The sequence below is a fragment of the Vespula pensylvanica genome, chromosome 25 (genome assembly GCF_014466175.1).
Source record: "Vespula pensylvanica isolate Volc-1 chromosome 25, ASM1446617v1, whole genome shotgun sequence".
NCBI classification, from domain to species: domain Eukaryota; kingdom Metazoa; phylum Arthropoda; class Insecta; order Hymenoptera; family Vespidae; genus Vespula; species Vespula pensylvanica.
The window spans coordinates 1,346,194-1,366,110 of NC_057709.1; the positions used below are offsets into that span (position 1 = coordinate 1,346,194).

The 19,917-nt window shown below is 25.1% G+C and overlaps 1 protein-coding gene across 4 annotated transcripts in view; it reads right to left on the reverse strand.

Annotated features, from left to right (window-relative positions):
- Nucleotides 1-19,917, reverse strand: part of LOC122637351 (A disintegrin and metalloproteinase with thrombospondin motifs 8) — a 68,265-nt gene that overhangs the window by 11,710 nt on the left and 36,638 nt on the right. For all 4 annotated transcript variants that reach the window (XM_043829436.1, XM_043829437.1, XM_043829435.1 and 1 more), the window contains exons 3-10: nucleotides 18,421-18,518; nucleotides 13,008-13,068; nucleotides 10,235-10,446; nucleotides 9,491-9,580; nucleotides 3,260-3,464; nucleotides 2,419-2,548; nucleotides 2,045-2,174; nucleotides 1,034-1,176 (exon numbers count right to left, since the gene is read on the reverse strand). In XM_043829436.1, the coding sequence (XP_043685371.1) occupies nucleotides 1,034-1,176; nucleotides 2,045-2,174; nucleotides 2,419-2,548; nucleotides 3,260-3,464; nucleotides 9,491-9,580; nucleotides 10,235-10,446; nucleotides 13,008-13,068; nucleotides 18,421-18,480 (1,031 nt within the window). In that variant the 5' untranslated portion in view covers nucleotides 18,481-18,518. The remainder of the gene's footprint in view (nucleotides 1-1,033; nucleotides 1,177-2,044; nucleotides 2,175-2,418; nucleotides 2,549-3,259; nucleotides 3,465-9,490; nucleotides 9,581-10,234; nucleotides 10,447-13,007; nucleotides 13,069-18,420; nucleotides 18,519-19,917) is intronic.

Here is a 19,917-nt window from a genome sequence, read left to right on the forward strand (position 1 = left end):
TTTATGACCAGAAAGTATTTAATTTAATAATTCCATTTAATCATCAAATACATGTACGATTAAAAAATGTAAATTATTAAATATATACACGATTAAATAAGTTTTACTTTTTTCCATTCAATTTAGCAATGTTTTCTTTTTTTTAAATTATTATATGATTTAAGATTATATAATTTATTATTATTATTATTGTTATTATTATTATTATTATTATTATATTCAATTATTATATGCTCATTGTTAGAAAATATTAATTTTCTTCTTAATTATTATATTTGAACCATATACGATTATAAATTATTCAATTTTATTTTCAATTTAATTGTTATAATTTATTATTAAACTATTAAAAAATATTCATATCTTTTTCAATTCTATTAAACTCGATTGAATTTTATTAGATTTGATTATTATATAATATATATCGTACTTATGAACGATTAGAACATATTGAATTAAATTAAATTCAATTACTATACATATTGCAAATTCATATTATTATAAATTGAAAATCCCATTAGATAATTGAATTATTACAAATTAGAAAACTTTGTAGGATTATTATTCAATTTAATATTAATATCATACAATTGAAATATATTTTATTTTTAAATTATATCATTCAATTACATAATATATATGTGTAGTAACACACACACACACACACACACACATATACATATATTGAAGTTTTTTTAAATTATTATTTTTGTTTCAAATTTAATCCTTGTTTCAAGATTTAATCGTATTTCTAATCGTTGTTATCGATCGAGAATGCGTTTCTTTGGTCCAAGTCGACGATTCACATAAACATTATAATTACATTATTGTCTATATGTATATATATATTTTTTTTATACCATACATACATATACATATACATATACATATACATATACATATATATATATATACATATACATATAAATATAAATATACATATGCACCATATATATATGTGTATATATATATATATATATATATATATATATATATATATATATATATATATATATAAAACGGTCACGCTTACTTCGTCACTGCAACGGCGATATCATATACAGGAAGTCTTCTTTCTCGAAAAAGATATTTTCCCATGTCGGTAAGAGCAGCTGCCGAATCAATGGCGTCTCTTCCAACACGATTTCTTTCTAAATATGGTGTCGCGTCTCTACCCTAAAAAAATTTGCAAATATTATATATATTTTTATTATTATTGTTATTGTTGTTGTTATTGTTATTATAATTATTATTATTGTTATCATTACTATTAAAAAATTAATTACATAATTAATTTTTAATTAATTAATTAATTATTAATTACTATTATTATTATACTGAAATTAATTAAATATTAATATAATTATTGATTAGTAATTATTATTTATTATTATCATTAATTGTGATTAATTAAATAATTCTTTTAATTATTCAATTTAATTAATTAATTGATTAATTAATTATCATGTTTCTCACGAATTATCATGCTATTGAATATAAAAAAAGATTCGGTTGTTTCGTTTTCACTAGGAATAGTTTTTTTATTTTAATAATTCTCTTCGTTCACCACTTTTACAGCAATTTTGTTTATTACAAAAGATTTTGCTTTTTCTTTTCTTCTCTTTCTTTTCTACTTCAGTGAAGCTATTATTCAACAATTTTTTTCGAATTACCCATTTTCTTTCTCGACATTGTTGATAGAGTTTTGGAAAGAAACAAAAATAAGATAAAACCAATCGAAATTTCAGAACGATTGTAGTTAAGGGTGGAATAAGGGATGGTTACTGATACTTTTCATCCCCATTTTAATTGTCGATAGATTGTGAGAAAAATATACAAAAATAATAATAATAAAAGTAAAAAATAAGTAAAAAATAAAAATTGTATAATTATTAAAAACGATTTAAAATCGTCGGACTTTCTCTCATGAAATCGAGTATTGTCCTTTTTCTGTGTTCTTTTTCTACTTTCGTCATGTTGAAAGAAAGAAAGTGAAAAAGAAACAATGTTCACAGTTCGATATAATAAAACAATTTTTACTTACCCTCGATATTATTATTCCGGCAATGCTGATACGTATTTTTGGTCCTTTCAATAATTTATACCTCAAATCGACCCCGTTCCAAAATGATACGAAGTACCTTTTTATCTGCACGTTATCACCTCCGTGAAGTCTGCGAAATAATATATATATATATATATATATTTTGTTCTTCATTTTAAATCTCAATTTTCGATCTTACGACGAATCCGAAAACAAAAATGTCGAATCAGACTCGACGTAAATTTTTGAACGATTTAAAATACAATATTCGAAAGAATCGAAGTTTTCTTTTTCTTTTTTTAATTATTATTTTTGTTTCTTTTTATCATTATTATTATTATTATTATTATTATTATTATATAAAGAATGTTTACCTATATCCATCGTAATCTACGATACAAAGAATTTCTGGATAAATAACATACGGAGCTTCTCGTTTCGATCTATTGATCAAGGAACGTTTCTTTCTATATTTTTTGGCAAGATGATCGGGCTCCATTAATGCTGAGAAAAGAAAAGATAAATGTTATGAGATTAAATTGAAAAGAAAAGAAGAAAAGGAAACAAAACAAAGTCGATCAAGATAAAAGAAAATTTTTTAATTAGTAATTATTTTCGAGATAAATTTACGAACGATATATCAGATTAATAAAGTAAGATGATTCGTTCTCAGATTTAAGAAATAAAAGAAGATATTAGATAATTAATTTCTGCGATATAACGAGATTACAAATAAAAAAATAAATAAATGAAAAAAAATGTAGATTTATTTTTGAGGAAGAAAAGGCCGGATAATTCAATTCTGGAATTAATAAAATATTAGATAATACATCTCTACGGATAACAAAATAAGTTTCGTTCTGCGAAAAGGAAAAAAGGAAAAAAGAGAAATTTGATAATTTATTCTGAGATAAAAAAATACGTTGTATAATTTACACCGTTGAATAAAAAGATATTAGATAATTCATCTTCACGGATGACGAGATAATGTAATAAGTTCTACAAAAAAAAAAGAAAACGGAGAAAGAAATTGGATGGTTCAAAAAAAAAAAAGAGAGAAGAAAGAAAAACGTCAGATGATTCATTGATGAATAATACAAAAAAAAAAAAATATTAGATAACCATATAATAGAATAGAAAATAAAAAAAGATAAATAAATAAATAAAAAAGAAAATTAAGATCAATTAATTTTTCTTTAGACGAAAATGACTCACCATAATCGCTGTACTCGTCGTCGATTGGTTTATGATATTTTTTATAAACAACATGATGACTCGTATAATTCAAATCGTTCATCATAACGTTCGTTACATTTGGTAATAATGTTGGATTCATTAAACTGATATTTTTGTTGACGATTTCCTGGATAACACGTTCTGGGAGCGGTCGTATCACCAGTTCTGAACCGATATGGCCATCCTAAACGATAAAGTATAATATATTACTTAAATTTAATATTATATATTATATATTATATATTATACACATATTATAACATATTATATATTATATACAAATTTTTTTGTTAAGCCGAATCTGACTCGATATTAATTTTTTCGTATGTTGAGTACGACTCGACATAAGAATTTTTATCATATGTCGAGTGTCACTCGACACACATATACACACACAGAACGTACATATACATATATAAAATAATGTGATAAAAATTGATGTCGAATCTAACTAAATATATGATAATAAAACTGATGTCGAGTCATACTCGACACAATATATATATATATAAAATCTATATAATAAAAGAAATATATATATATACATGTTTTTCAATTTCTTTTTTATATTCTATATGTATATATTCTATGTATATATTTTTTTTATTGGGATATTTTTTTCTATAGTACATGGGTATATAGGAAAAAAAAGACATTAACAGTACAGTGACCTTATCAGGTTACTCAACGTCGTAGTTACAAGGAATACGAGCAGACATGATAGTTCGATCTACAGTTGGAGAGGTAAGTATATGTATGTACTTACGTAGATTGGTCAGAAGGAAGAGGAAGAGGGATAGGGGATGGGAGGGGGTGTAAGGTGGGGGAGTGAAAGCGAAAGGTCAGAAGACATGGGGTCACTTAGAACAACGCTTTAACGTTCCATTATGTAATGGTGTGTTCTCATGGTTATAGCTATATACATATATACTTATATACATATATATATATACATACATATATACATATATATATATATATATATATATATATATATATATATATATATGTATATATCTTTGACAGAGTAGTTAGTATCAACGATGATTATACTGTGAACTATAAGAGAGGGAGGAAAATATTGCTGTTTGATCGATTGAAAAATATTAAGATAAATTTTCTAATTTTTTTTCTTTTATCTTTTTTGTTTTTCTCTTTTCGTTTATATTTCTTTTTGTTAGTTACCGATCGAGTCAAAATATCTGTCGATTTAATTTTGATTTCAGTGTTTTAATGTCAAAAAACAAAGATGGCTGCCGTGTTTCTTGTTTCCTTTTTACGAACTTCTTTTTTTTTCTTTCTTAAAGCTTTAATGTAAGAAAAGAAAAAGAAATGGCTGCCGTATTTCTTGTTTCATTTTTACGAACTTCTCTTTCTTTTTTCTTTCTTAAAGCTTTAATGTAAAAAAAGAAAAAGAAATGGCTACCATGTTTCTTGTTTCTTTTTTACGAACTTCTTTCTTTTTCTTTCTTAAAGCTTTAATGTAAAAAAAAAAGAAAAAACAAAAAGAAATGGCTATCGTGTTTCTTGTTTCTTTTGTACGAACTTCTTTTTCTTTTTTCTTTCTTAATTCTTTAAAAAAAAAAAAAAAAAAAAAAAAAAAAAAAAAACAAAATGTCCACCGTGTTTCTTGTTTCATTTTTTCCGAACTTCTTTTTTTTCCTTTCTTAATATTTTAATGTAAAAAATAAAATGATCGACACGTTTCTTGTAACTTTTTTCAATCTTTCTTTTTCTCTTACAATCGTTCGACATTTCTTTTATTTTTTTTTTTTTAATTTTTTCTTTAATTACGTAATGTGTAATACATCCTTGTAGATTAGTTTTCGCACGTGTATGCGTTTATGTTAACGCGTGTATGTGTGTACGTGTATGCATGCGTATAATCATCGTAAATTTTCATTTCCCCTTTTTGTTATATCGAGTTATTGTAATGAATTTGTATATAAGAAACCGCAAATAAAATGACGATATCAATGAATAACCAATAGGGGAAATGTCAAAATGGTCGTAACTTTGATCATCAGATTTAAAAACATAACTTCGTAAGATCTTATGAGTAGTATTGAGTAATATTTGATTCGATTAGGTATTCCCATTTTTTATATTTTATAGTTAGCTAACTAATGTTAATTGGATTTTACGAATGAATCAGGATTAATCAAAAATTCATTTAAGTGATTAATAAGATGGAAATGTTATTTTTATTAACTATTAAGTAAGTTTAAATTCGTTAAAATGATTTACAATGTGTATATATTGAATAAAACAAATCGATGATTTATATACACACACACACACACACACACATACACATACATGAAAAAATTTATCTATGAAAAATGTCATCAATGGTTTAACGTTTATCTACGAATAAATTGATCAATGATTAGTCGATAATATATATGATTAAATTTATCTATAATTAAATTCACATGTATTAAAGCATCTACGAAAAAGTTCGTCAATGATTTAATAATATCTACGAGATAGTTCGTCAATTATAGGTTGAAAATGTTTAAGAATAAATATGACAATTATTTATTAGTGTCTACGAAAAAGTTCGTCAATGATTTATAATTATCTATCGAGAAATTCATCAATGATTAATAAATCATCTACGAAGAAATTTATCAATGATTTTGAAATGAAAATCGTCAATGATTCACAAATATCTACGAATAAATTAATCAACGATCGATCTAGCATGTTTACGAAAAAAATTTCTAAATGATTCATGGCTTGTTGTACAAAAAAATTCGTCACAAAAAAAATTTCATCAATGACCAGATAGGCGTCTATGAAAAAATTCATCAATGATCGTATAATTATCTACGAATAAATTCGTCAATGATTCGTGAGATATCTTCGAATGAATTCGTCAATGATTTATAATTATTTACGAAAAAATTTATGAACGATGTTTACAAATTCCATTATATGTAGATCCTCAACGATTTTACAATTATCTACAAAGAAATTATATCAAAGATTAAACGATTATCTACGTATTAATTCGTCAATGATTTTCAATGTAGTCTTCACGATGAAAAATGTCGATTATCGTAACTCTCACTTCATTTATTACAATATTTCTTTCCTATTAATAAACTCATTGTACGTGTAAACGATTTCTCTGAATGTGTGTGTATATTTACATACGTGTATGTGTATATATATATATATATATATGTATGTATGTATTCAAACGAGAGAGTCCATATTCATAAATTAAATACCAACGATTTTTATGTTCGTGCACGAAAATGTTTCGAGGATGAATTCCATAATGATCCATTCGTGACGATGATCATTTTCATGTAAATTTTTGATTATTTTTTTTCCTCTTTTTTCTTTTTTTTTTTTTTTTTTTTTTTTTTTCATTGGATTGCTCTCGCTACCGTTACGAAAGACGTTAAGGTAACTAATGTGGCGTGGTCGTGAAGTGCGTGATTGGGAGCGGTGAGGGGTAGTGGGGGGTGGTATGGAGAGGGGGATAGTGATAGCAGTATAAATTGACTTCGCAATGGTTAGTGGAAGCCGTGTAAATAAGGTTGCGAGAACACCGTTAAAACCGTGTGAAAGTATCTAGGCAAAACGAATTGTTTTTTTTTTTTTTTTATATATATATACATATATTTTAATTTTTTAATTTTTTTAATCATTTTTTTTTTAGCGTGTCCGTTGACTCAGAATTATTCTGAGAGTCATAATCAAATGGTTTTATATCGTTCGATGATCGTTTTATTTACAGATACATTATTTGTCACGTCTTTTAATCGTCAGTAATTTTTTAAGCGATAAGAAGTAAAATAAAAAATATGTGTATATTATTTTTTTTATATATAGAAACATATGTTTACATAAAAAAATATATATATATATGTATATGTATATATGTAAATGTTTTTCGAGAAAAATTGCTTTCGAAGAAACAAAAAAGAAAAAAGAAAAGAAAAGAAAAGAAAAGAAAAATGAAAACTAAAAGAATATTTGACAGAAAGCGATCAATTTTCTGATGAATCATTGATCAATATGTTTCCTTTTCGTGTTAAAAATCGCCCGATAAAACCTTACTCCGCTCCGCTCATTAAAAATTGATTGATCTGAAAAAAATAAAAAAAAAAAAAAGAAAGAAAAGAGAGAAGAAACAAAAAAGAAAAATAAAAAATTATTATCATTACCGATTACATTATAAAAATGAAAAAGAACGCGTCGTTTATTAATCGTTAGTAAAAAAAAAAAATAATAAAAAAAAAAAGAGAAATTATTGTTAGTAAAAAAAAAAAAAAAGAAAAGAAAGTTAACGAAAAGAAAAAAGAAAAAAAAAAAAAGGAAAGAAAAAATCCTTACGAAACGCCTGTCCCTCTTTTTCGTTGATTTTTTCTCTCTGTTTTTTATTTCTTTTTTTTCTCTTTTTTTTTGTCATCGCGTTTTAAAAAGATTAAATGTCGCGAGGCACCCAAGCACGTGGTACCCGCATTTTAATAATAATTTTCTTTAATGGGAGGTTAAAAAATATATCTCAAAGTGTACTCAAAACATTTTTTACTGTATCAGTGACGATGATGGTGGTTGTAATAGTGTTGATGATGATGATGATGATGATGATGATGATGATGGTGGTGATGTTAGTACTGTTTGTGGTTTCGTAAAGTAGTGAAAAGTATGTTCGTGAATTACGTAATGACGTAACGTTAGAAAAAAATAATCTCTGAAAATATTAGTCGAACGTATTAGACACATTAAATGTATTAGAAAATATAGCGAGTGCGATCGTTTTTCTCATAATCGAGTTATATTTAATACGAGTCAACAAACGTATTACGTGACACATTTACGTGTATGTAGATATGGCTATATTCGCCATATTTTCTTTTCTACTTTTTTTTTCTTTTTTAACACACGAGTACGATAATTTTGTTCCAATTGGAAATGGGACGAATCGTTCTTTCTTTTTGTTTTGAATTTCTTCTTTCTTTTTTTTCTATCTTTTTCTTTTTTCTTTTTTTTTTTTTTTGAAGGAGGCAGCACGATTCGATATTTTTCTTTCGATCGAAATTTTGTTTTTCTCTTTCTTTCTTTCTTTCTTTCTTTCATTTTCTTTTTATTGTTGGTTCTTTATTTTTTCTTTCTTTTTTCTTATTTTTTTTCTTTTTTTTTCTTTTTTTTTTTTTAGGTGAACAAACGATAACGATTTAGTTAGAAATCGAAAGAATGATTTCTTTCTTTTATATCTCGGTTATTTCTTAACTTTTCTTCTTTTTTTTTTATACGTAAATAATTTTTTTTATGTCTTTTTAAGAACGAGGGAGATAGAGAGAAAGGGAGAAATGTTTTTTCGAAAAGAACGTGTAAAAAAATATTTGATATTCGATTTTTGTTATACCAGAATGGGTCATAGAAAATAATCCCGATAAATTTCCACCATTGGGTGCAACTTTTAATTTCAATCCGACTGTTTAAAAGCAATAAATAAATAAATAAATAAATAAAAAATAAAAGAAGGAAAAAGAATGATAAAAAATATTTTCTTTCTTGTCATCGTCTTCTTCTCTTTTTTTTTTTTTTTTTACTTTTTACTTTTAAACCTATTATAAAATTATATATTCACAATATACATTCGCAATATATTTTTTTCTCGTCTCTTTCTTTTCTTTAAACCCACCGTAAAATTATATATTCGCAATAATTTTGTTTCTTTTTCTTTTTTAAGCCTACTATAAAATTACACACACATACACACCCACACGCATATTTCCCTTTTGACTAATTTACTTACTTAAATTTAAGTCCAAGTATACGAAGAGAACAACGACAATAGCAATTTTCTTCTTAATTTGTACCCACCAATCGTTTAACAGCATCTCATTCCCCCACTCCAGTCCCTTCGTACCTAACCTTAACCCTCATCGCCATTACCTCCCACCAATGTCGTCACCAACGAATAAGAGAAAGAAAAATGGACGGAAAAAAAAGAAAAAAAAAGAAACAAAAGAAAAAAATCAAAAGAAAAAGAAATAATAAAGCGTGAAAGACATTGTCCTGGCCTTCTAGAAACGAGAGTTTTGCTGTATTAAGGATGAATCGTGGATATTGTTATAATTATGACACGGTAGCTAGGTAAGTCGTGCCAGGTTGACGAAATGACGGGCTGTAAGATAATGGAACGATGTTGAAAGAAAGATTAAGAAAGAATGGGTTCCTTACAACGAGCACTTTCCCATTCGCGTCCTGGTGTAGCAGAATCGACGCCATGTTTCTTGTATCTTGATAGATGTCACCGATATCGGTGTCGGTCTAGAAAAGAAAAAGAGAAACGAAAAAAAAAAGAAATGAAAGAAAGATGAACGACGAAAGTGATAATTAAAAATATGATGTGACGGATTAATGATAATAATGATATATTCGCGTCGGTCTAGAAAAGAAAAAGAGAAACAAAAAAGAAAAAAGAAATGAAAGAAAAATGAACGACGAAAGTGATAATTAAAAATATGAGGTAACGAATTAATGATAATAATGATAATAATAAACGACAGTCGAGAAATGATAATTTCAAAAAAAAAAAAGAAGGAAAGAGAGATGAACGACAAAAGTGATAATTGAAAATTTGATATTACCATTAATGATAATATTGATAATAATAAATGGGATGAGAAATTAAATTAATAAGAAATAGAATAGAAAGGAATAACGAAGTGATGATTCAAAAAGTGATATGATAATTAATAATAAGAAATGATAATTGAAAAATGATAATTTAAAGAAAAAAAAGATCAACGAAGTGATAGTAAAAAAAAAATGATATGACAATCAATGATGATAATGATAATAATTAATAACAATTGGAAAATGATATTTAAGGAGAATAAAGAAAAAATCAAAATCATCATCATCATCATCATTAATATTATTATTATTAATATTTAGTTATTTATTTATTTTGTAACTTACTTCCAATACACGTTCGTAACGAAGACCATCAGGATGTGAGTCGTTCTTTGTAACAGTCCACATTGGCAATTGATTAGGCGACAATAATCCTCTCGTTGGTTTTAACATTAGACTAATATCACTTCCAAATGCCTTTAAATGTATCTCCGTTTTTTTTTCAGGACTTCTTTTACTCATCGAGTGCAATACTGGCACGATTTCATACGAGGGTACTGAAACAAATTTTTACGAATATTTTATTATTTAATTCGATGTTAGTTCAATCAATTTTATATACACACATACACACACACACACACACACACACATATAAATTATATGTAAATATATATTATATATAGATATAAATATGTTATAAACAAATAGAAAAGTTTGTATAAAAATATCTATTTATATATTATATATAATATATTGATTATAAATAAATAATATAGAAATATACAAATACATACGTACATATTTAAATATTATAATTATATAATATATAATATATTTATAATTATAATTACATAAGAATAACACACACACACACAATATATATATGTATATATACATATACATATATATAAGTACAATTACTATAACTTTAATATATTATTTATAATATATCGTAGTACTGCAATATAATAAATGAAATAAAAATAAACATTAATCTATCAGAAAAAAAGAAGAATTAATTGATCGTGAATGAAATATTCCAAAAAAAAAAAGAAAAAAAGAAAAAGATCAACAACAACAACAAATTGCGCGTCAACGAGTTAAACGATCATTATTAATCATCCTCAAGAGTATGTCAACATAGGCGACATATTTTTTTTCTCTTCTCTTTTTTTTCCTTTCCTCTTCTTCTATTTATTTTTTCTTTTCTATTTCTCTTTCTCTCTCTCTCTCTCTCCTTTTTCTTGTCTTTTTTTTTCTTTTTTTACATTCGACATAACTAACTTCTTGAAGAAGTTAAATCCTTATTAGAAATCCATTACAGTGGAACCAAAAAAGAAGATCGCAATATATATATATATATATATATATATATATATATATATATATGTATAAAGAGAGAGAGGGAGAAAGATGATACAATATAAATATTCATTGGTCAATGAATCACAACGGTGAATTTGTATCGGACGACAGTACGACAGTCAAAAAAATAATTCTTAACAAGGAAGATCGAGAAATCATTCGAAAAATCATTCGCTTCGTCGACGTTCGTCAGGGACGTATCTATCGTAAAATGCGTTGAGTTGACTATTTGCAAGTACCAAGTTAAGAAAAAAAAAATATATATATATATAAAAGAAAGATAAATAGTTTTTGGTATATATAGAATTTAAAAGCAGAGCATGAAAAAAGATAAGAAGGAAATTTGTTTGAAACAAATATTAATATGGAAGATAAATGAGAGATAATACATTCTATAAAATAAGAAAAAATATATTCTTTTTGTATTCTATTATTAATTTCTTTTCTTTCTTTTTTTTTTTTTTAGTTTATATCAAATTCTTCTTTTGCGATTTTAAATGGCTTTTCGTTTCGTTCCTTTTTCTCTCCTTCGTTTTTTTCGTTGTTCTTTTCTTTTTTATTTTTTCTTTAGATTTCTACACTTGATTTATTTTCACGAGTAACGATGTAAAAAAAAAAAGAAAGAAAGAAAAGGAAGAGAACGAAAGAACAAAAGAACAGTAATATTGTTTCTAGAATATTTGAAAAATAAAATCGAAGCGAAGAAGAGGGCAATTTTTTTCGTTAATGTTCTCTCTTTCTCTTTTATTTCAATTTTGAATCTGCTTTATTTTCACGAGTAAAAAAAATGTATATATACTGTATGTAAAGGAAAAATCAAAAAAAAAAAAAAAAAGATCTTTTAGATATCAATTTATTTTTGCTTAATTTGAACCAGATTTATTCTTACAAGAATATAAAAGAAGAAGAACAAAAAAAAAAAAAGGAATAAAATAAAATATTCTCTAGAATATTAGAAAGCTAAGACCCTAGTCCAACAAAAAAAAAAAAGATATTTTTTACTAATGAATTTTTTTTTCTGGTTTTTTTCTTCCTTTTTTTCTTTTTCAGTGAGACCTGATTTGTTTTTATATCTCATTTGCTCATCTTTTTTCTAAAATGCAAATATATGCGTATCGCAATACCACACACACACACGTACACAAACATACAGTAACGATCTCGCGTTAATTACTTGTTTTATTATTAATATGATTCATTACGAAAATGTCGACTGTTTAATATTTTCGATAAATCAAAAAAAAAAAAAAAAACAAAAAGAAAAAAAGGGAGAAAGAAGGAAAAAAGAAAAAACGAAAAAAGATAAAAAAAAAATAAAGATAAAAAACGAGTACGAACTTGATTAATTCGAAAAGAATAGGATACACCATATAAAAATAATATATACAAATAAAATACACCATAAAATATTGTAGCCACAATATAGGGCCTTCCGAAAGTATAAATACGGTCCTGAACATTTGTATAAGTACCTTCGAGATTCATTAATCATCACTTTCATCACGGAAGGAAGAAAAAAAAGATAAAAAAGAAAAAAAAATAGAAAAAAGAAAAAAGAAAAAAAATTTTAGAACAAGGAAGATATCTTGCTCGTCTCTGACTGCACATCATCATCATCATTATCATTATTATTATTATTATTATTATTATTATTATTATTATTATTATTATTATTATTATTATCATGACTTTTTTCTCTTCTTTTCTTTTTCTAATTCTTTTTTTTTTTGCTTTCTTATGTCGTCATTACCAGACTCGTGTCCCGTGTGAAACACCGATAACATCTCCTCCCTTGTCATATGCTCGTGAATCTGAAACAGAAAAAAATTTTTATGTGAGTCGTTAGTATAACGTACGTTTACAGTTCGACGATTTTTCAAAATGGCAGGTCAAGGTCGAAGGTCGATCGAAAGTAATTTTTTTTTTTTTTTAACGACAATGAAGAGAGGTACCTTGATTGTTATCATTATCTTTCTTTCTTTTTTGATGCTCATGGAGTCACCAGTATGGATCGATGATTTTTCAAAATGGCGGGTCAAGGTCGAAGGTCAATCGAAAGTAATACTTTTTCTTTTCTTTTTTTTTTTTTTTTTCTTTTTTTTTTTAACGACGATAGGAAGAAGTACCTTGATTATTAGTTTCTCTTTTTATGATAAAAGTGAAAAGATATTTCCTGTTCTCTTTTTTTTTTTTTTTTTTGATGATTTTAGAATCACCAGTACGGATCAGATTTTTTTAAATGGCGGACCAAGGTCGAAGGTCGATCGAAAGTAATCATTTCATCTAATCAAAGGAATTAATCAACTCTAATAATTATTTTACCTTATTTATAAAATAATTATCAAAATTATTTCTTAAAACGATTTTTAGAAACGATTCGTGAACGTTAGCAACGAATATGCGAATAATTCTCATTTGTATTGCATTATGATCAACGATAACCGCGAAATAAGTAACACGGAACGATTTCATAAATATTATATTTGAGGTTAGTGTACCGTGATAAATGTCGAGCGATGAAAAAAAAAAAAAGAAGGAAGAAAAGAAAAATGGCGCTCGATTAAGCGAGAAAGCGTAGAATTAGAGTGGGATGGGGAGGATGATATAAAAAAAAATGGTGGAAAAAAATGAAGAAATGAAGAAGAAAAAAAGAAAGAAAGAAAAAAAAAAGAAAGAAAGAAAAAAAAGAAAGCAAAAAGAAAATTAAAGAATAAAGTGTAATAAATGCGTAAAATGATTGAAATAAGGAACACAATATATTTCTCAGTATTCATAGTCCGTGACGCGATTGGACTCTTCGATTATGTAAATGATGTAAAAATGTAGGGAACCCTTTGAAACCGGTACTGTCGCAATTTTGTTCTTTCCGTTATCTCTCTCTTTCTCTCTCTCTCTCTCTCTCTCTTTCTGTCTTTCTCTTTCTCTTTCTCTTTGTCGTATTGCTCTATGTTAAAACATTTTTTTCTTTTTTACTTCTTTCCTGTTTTCTTTTTCCTTTCTTTTCTTTTCTTTTTTTTTGTGGTTGTTTCGTTTTCTTTTTCTTCTAAATTATTCCCACGAGATTAAAGTATGCGATTAGAGTGTGTTTTTCCACGATTATGTTTTATATTTCGAATGACTTTCGCGACTTTGGTAATATCCGATAACAATGTATAACGAAATTTATATACAGTCTCTTTCAAAAGTTTTCTCTTTTTTTTATTTATATATTTAAAATTAATCGAGATAAAGTAATGAAAATAATTGGAATATTTTATTGCTGATTTTTATTGTTTTATCTTTTAAAAATAATTTGTTTAGAATCGTTAAGATATTTTTGATAAAATTATTTTTATAAGATATGTTAATATTAGTAATGTTAATAATAATAATAATAATATATATATATAAATATGTTTTTAAATTATTAATAATGTTGGTATATGTTAAAATATTAACAGATTTTACAAAGAAAATTTTTTAAGTTATTAACATATTTCTTGAATACTATATACAAATATATTAAATGTTAGTAATAAAATTGAAATTAAAAAGAACGACATTTTGAGATACTATTTTAAAGAAGAAGAAAAGAAAAAAAAATATATAGATATTTGTACTATATTAAAAAAAATATTGTTTAATAATTAATCAGTTAATATCATTATTATATTATTATCATATTTGATTATTAATTAATTGATAAATAAATATTAATTTAAAATATAAAAGATATTAACATATTATTAAAAAAATCAATTTTGGAAAAATTATTTACGGATTCTTTAAAAATAAATTCTGAAAAAATATTTTAATATTATTAATAAAAATTAATATTAAAAAAGAACGACGTTTTAAGATATTATTTTTAAAAAATTTATATATATATATATATATATATATATATATATACTATATTTATTTCAAAGATTTGTCAAAAGAAAATTCTATACTTAATTATTTAAATTAAATATTTCAATTGATTATTTCGATTAATATCATCTATTAATGTTTTAATTAATATCTACCATTAACTTTATTAAACTAATTACCATTAACTTTAATAAACTAAAATATTTAAACACACATACATTTAAATAAACCAAATACTTTATAAAAAATATTTATATACACACAAATGCATATATACATACATACATACACACTTACATACATTGTATTAGTATATAATATGCATTTATAATATCGATATTAATAAGAACATATTTAAGAGTGAATTGTCGGAAGTAAATGATAATCTATAAATTTTTAATGATATAAAACTTACGTAAGTTAATCCAAGTTTATCCGAACGATCGTTCGAGATCGTGATCTACGTGACGGAACGATCGTTTTATTAGAAATTTTATTAGTTGTTTTCAGTAGTAGTTTTTAGTAGTAGTCGCTTCGTCAACTACCAACATTATTACAGTTCTTTTCCTTTTATGCCGATGATTCGGTATACAATAACAGATATAGTTACGTGCTCGCCATAAGGAAGTACTATATTATACTTTCTCATTAGTTTCAAGTTTTGTCCGGGGTCAATGGTATCCGTTTCTTCGTCTTTTTTTTTTTCTTCCTTCTTTTCTATATTTTTTCTACCTTTTTTTCTTTACAAAGATGGACGTTTTTTTCTTTTTCTTTCATTTTTTATTTCTTTTTTTCTACAACTTTTTTTTTCTTCTATCACGATCCCCATTTCGTTGATCTTTTCTTTTTTTTATAAATTTAAGGGTTCTAGAGAATATTTATTTTATTTCTTTCATTACGAAAATTTTGTCTTTTTGTCTTTTTCTTTTGGAGAGAGAGAGAGAGAGAGAGAGAGAGAGAGAGAGAGAGAGAGAGAGAGAGAGAGAGAGAGAGAGAGAGAGAGAGAGAGAGAGAGAACTTTTCTGTCATATAAAAGAATTGTTTTTCATTTTGGAGAAAATTCTGTAGTTTTCTTTTCTTCCGTTTTTTTTTCTTCTTCTCTCTCTTCGAGACAAAATTGATTCTTTGATTTTTATTAAAATTGTTTTCAGATTAAATCACTTTTAAACTGGAAACTTTAGTTCTACTTTTTTTCTATCTTCTTTTTCTTTTTTTTTTTTAATTTTTCTAGATATTAGTTAAGTTTATTAAAACTGCCTGTACAGGTCGAGCTGCATATTTCGAATTTATATTTTTACAAAATTGTTATTACATCGAGTTTCAAACTTTATTTAAATTAATTTCACAAGTGATTTTAGTTCTATAAAAATTATTCTCAGATAAAGTTTCAATTTTTAAACGTAACCTATCGAAAATTATTTCGAAGCAAAACTTCTATCTTCTTAAAAAGAAGAAAAAGAAAAGAAAACAGAAAAAAAATAAAACTTTCCCACGAAAAAATTTCCAAATTCTTTGTGTTCGTAAAAAAAAAAAACTGGTTATTCAAAATACGTTTTCCGACATAATTTATAATTTCTTAGAAACCCAAATTTAATGCAAAATTATATCCAACGATAACAAAATCAAAAAGTTTCATTAATTAACGAGCTATCGATTTCTTAATCACAATAACGATGTCAACGAAATTGAAATCTCGAAATGAGGTAAGAAAAAAGAAAAAATTAAAAAAATAAAAAACAAATAAAAGAAAGAAAAAGAAAGTAAGAAGAATATTTCTCTATCGGTACCAATTTCAAAGGTTAAAAATTAAAAATAAAAAATACAGAGATCAACAATTTCAAAAAAAAAAAAAAAAGAAAGAAATGGAAAAGGAGTTAAAAATTATATGTATACATATGTATGTATTATTCTTTAACTGTTAAAAAAGAACTAATAAAATCAGTCATTATGTTCGTTCTTATAGAGTAGAAAATTGGAATGGCAGTATTATGGTCCCGCAAAGAGACTGTTGGCGTTCCAAACGTACCTAACCCCTCAACCTCCCTCTTCTACTTCTATTTCCACCATAATGAGTGAAAGTGATCGACCTTAGTAGTGTAATGTACGCCAAACGTTAATTGAATGCTTGATTTCTACTTACTGTAACGTTCTTTAATGGTTAGATACAACAGACCTTGACGATTAATTAGAAACAACTTTTATAGGCTATGTATGCGTGTATGCGTGTTGTGTGTATAGACAAATTTTGTAAATTATATTATGGGATTAAATAGAAAAAAAAAGAAAGTTGACGTGAAAAAAAATGTATGAAACAAAAATAGCGGCTCTAAATGTACAAAAATATCTTGCAAAGAAGGTTATGAAAAAAATGATGGATGTAAATATGAAGAAAAAATGGCGGATATGTATGAAAAAAATATGGTAGAAAAGAAACATGGCGGACTCGTAGTTGTGAGAAACAAATGGCGGATTTAAATGTATATAAAATAACAGATTTAGATTTAAATTTTGTTATTTTAAAATAAAAAAAAAAATATATATATATATTTTTAATATATTTTAATTTTCTACTTTAAAATTGAAAAAAAAGTAAAAGAAAAAAAAGAGTAGGATCAATAACAAATTCTTTTACTTAAATTCTATTATTATCAATTTACATTTTTCATATTTTTTAATAATTTATATATATATATATATATATATATATATATATATCGATTTTGTTTCAAATGAAACGAATATTTTAACTAAATATGTATATTATTATTATTATTATTATTATTATTAGCGTTATTGTTATTCCTATTGTTATTATTTTTTCTTTCTTTTTCTCGAAATATTAAAATACACAAACAACGTGTACGCCCATATAAAAGAACGTTTTTATCTTCTTGATGATTACTATAAAAAGATAAATACAAAAAAATAATTATGATTAATGGAAAGATGATGACGAGATCGTAGCGTAACAAGAAAATGATAACTTCGTAGTAAATTAAATTCATGACAATTAAATAACGTCCGTTAGTTCCTCCACTATCTTCATTTTTAATTTAACGAAGATTTAACGAGCAACATGGATTAACGCTCTTCATATTTCTCGTAAAATATGAAAAGGTCTCGTAGAATACGATGAAGACGAAGAAGACGAAAAACACGAAGAAGACGAAGAAGACGAAGAAGACAAAGAAGACGAAGAAGACGAAGTAGAAGATATGTGTAATTGCATGGAATAATTTTGACCTTGAACGTATGTATCAATCTATCTATGTATGTATAAATGTGTGTGTGCGTGTGCATGTACTTCTTACCTTGTGGCATCGTACGAGTGGTAGAACGGCCATGCAGAGAAGGACAAGGGCGCGAATCATTTTGCGTGAAAATATTCCCGATTGGCCGCGTCACGTCGCTGAAACAAAAATGGTCGAAAAAAGTTAAATAAATAAATGAATAAACGAATATACGAATAAATAATGGAATTAATAAATAAATAATTTAATAGTTATATAAATAAATAAAGAAATGAAGAAATAAATAAATAAATAAGTGAATGAATTAATTAATTAATAAATGAATCAATGAATAAATAAATAAATAAATATAAATATCATGTATGCATTTATAATATATACTCACATATGCACACATACAAAGTAATCATATATATATATATATATATTCTTAAAAAATAAATATACATTTACAACTATAAAAACTTCAAAACTATTAAAAATTGAGACATATAAATAATTAACAAAAACTGATTTCATTAGAAACAAGATGTGTGTATTTCTTTACTTGTTAAAAAAAAAAAAGGAAAAAAAACTACGAAAAAAAAGAAAAAATAGGAAAAAAAATGAAAAATTTGTCTTTAAAATTGTTGCAAAGGATTACTCAATCAAAATTACTCCATTAATGACGATGTCAGCCATTTTGTTTGAAAACGAGCAAAAACAACAACAAAAAAATAGAAAAAGAAAAACAAAATGATAGAAAATGAGAGTGAAACAGAGACAGAGAGAAAGAGAAAGAGAAAGATAGATAGAGAGATAAATAGAGAAAGAAATAAAGGCATTGTTCTCTAACTTCTAATACAATTCTAATGTCGTGGTAGGTGGAGTAATACGGTCGACCTTCCTTCGACGAAAGGAAAGTCGAGATTTGTAGTTTATCGAGGCCATCAGAAGAAAAAGAAGAAGAAGAGGTAGAGGAAGAAGAAGAAAAAAAGAATGAAGAAGAAAAAGGAAAGAAAAGAAAAGAAAAAAAAAAAAACAAAAAAAAAGAAGACATAACCTCAACTCCCACGAACGTCGGTCCCTTTCATTCTATTCTATTCGCGATCTCATTCTAAGATATAAATTTAACTAATAAATACTTTTTCTTCGTTTTCACAAAGGGAAAGTCAATTCCCATATTTCATATTTATCACGAAATATCAGATAAAAAGATACATAATGATTATTATATGATCAATCCATTTTATGATTTGTTAATAGATATTACGAATATTATTTTGATAAAAAAGAAAAATTATGTATATATATATATATATATATATATATATTTATGTATGCATGTATATATATAAAAGAATTTGACTTGAATCTAATAATTTTAGATTGAGATTATTTGTTTATGAAATTATTGATTATAAAATTATTAGAATAATAATATTTGAATAAAATATTTAATAATATTAACAATTTATATATATATAAATACACACATATAAATTTAAATTATTCTAGAGATATTAAATCAAATTTTGTATATAAATATATGTATATTTTATTTTTAATACATATTTA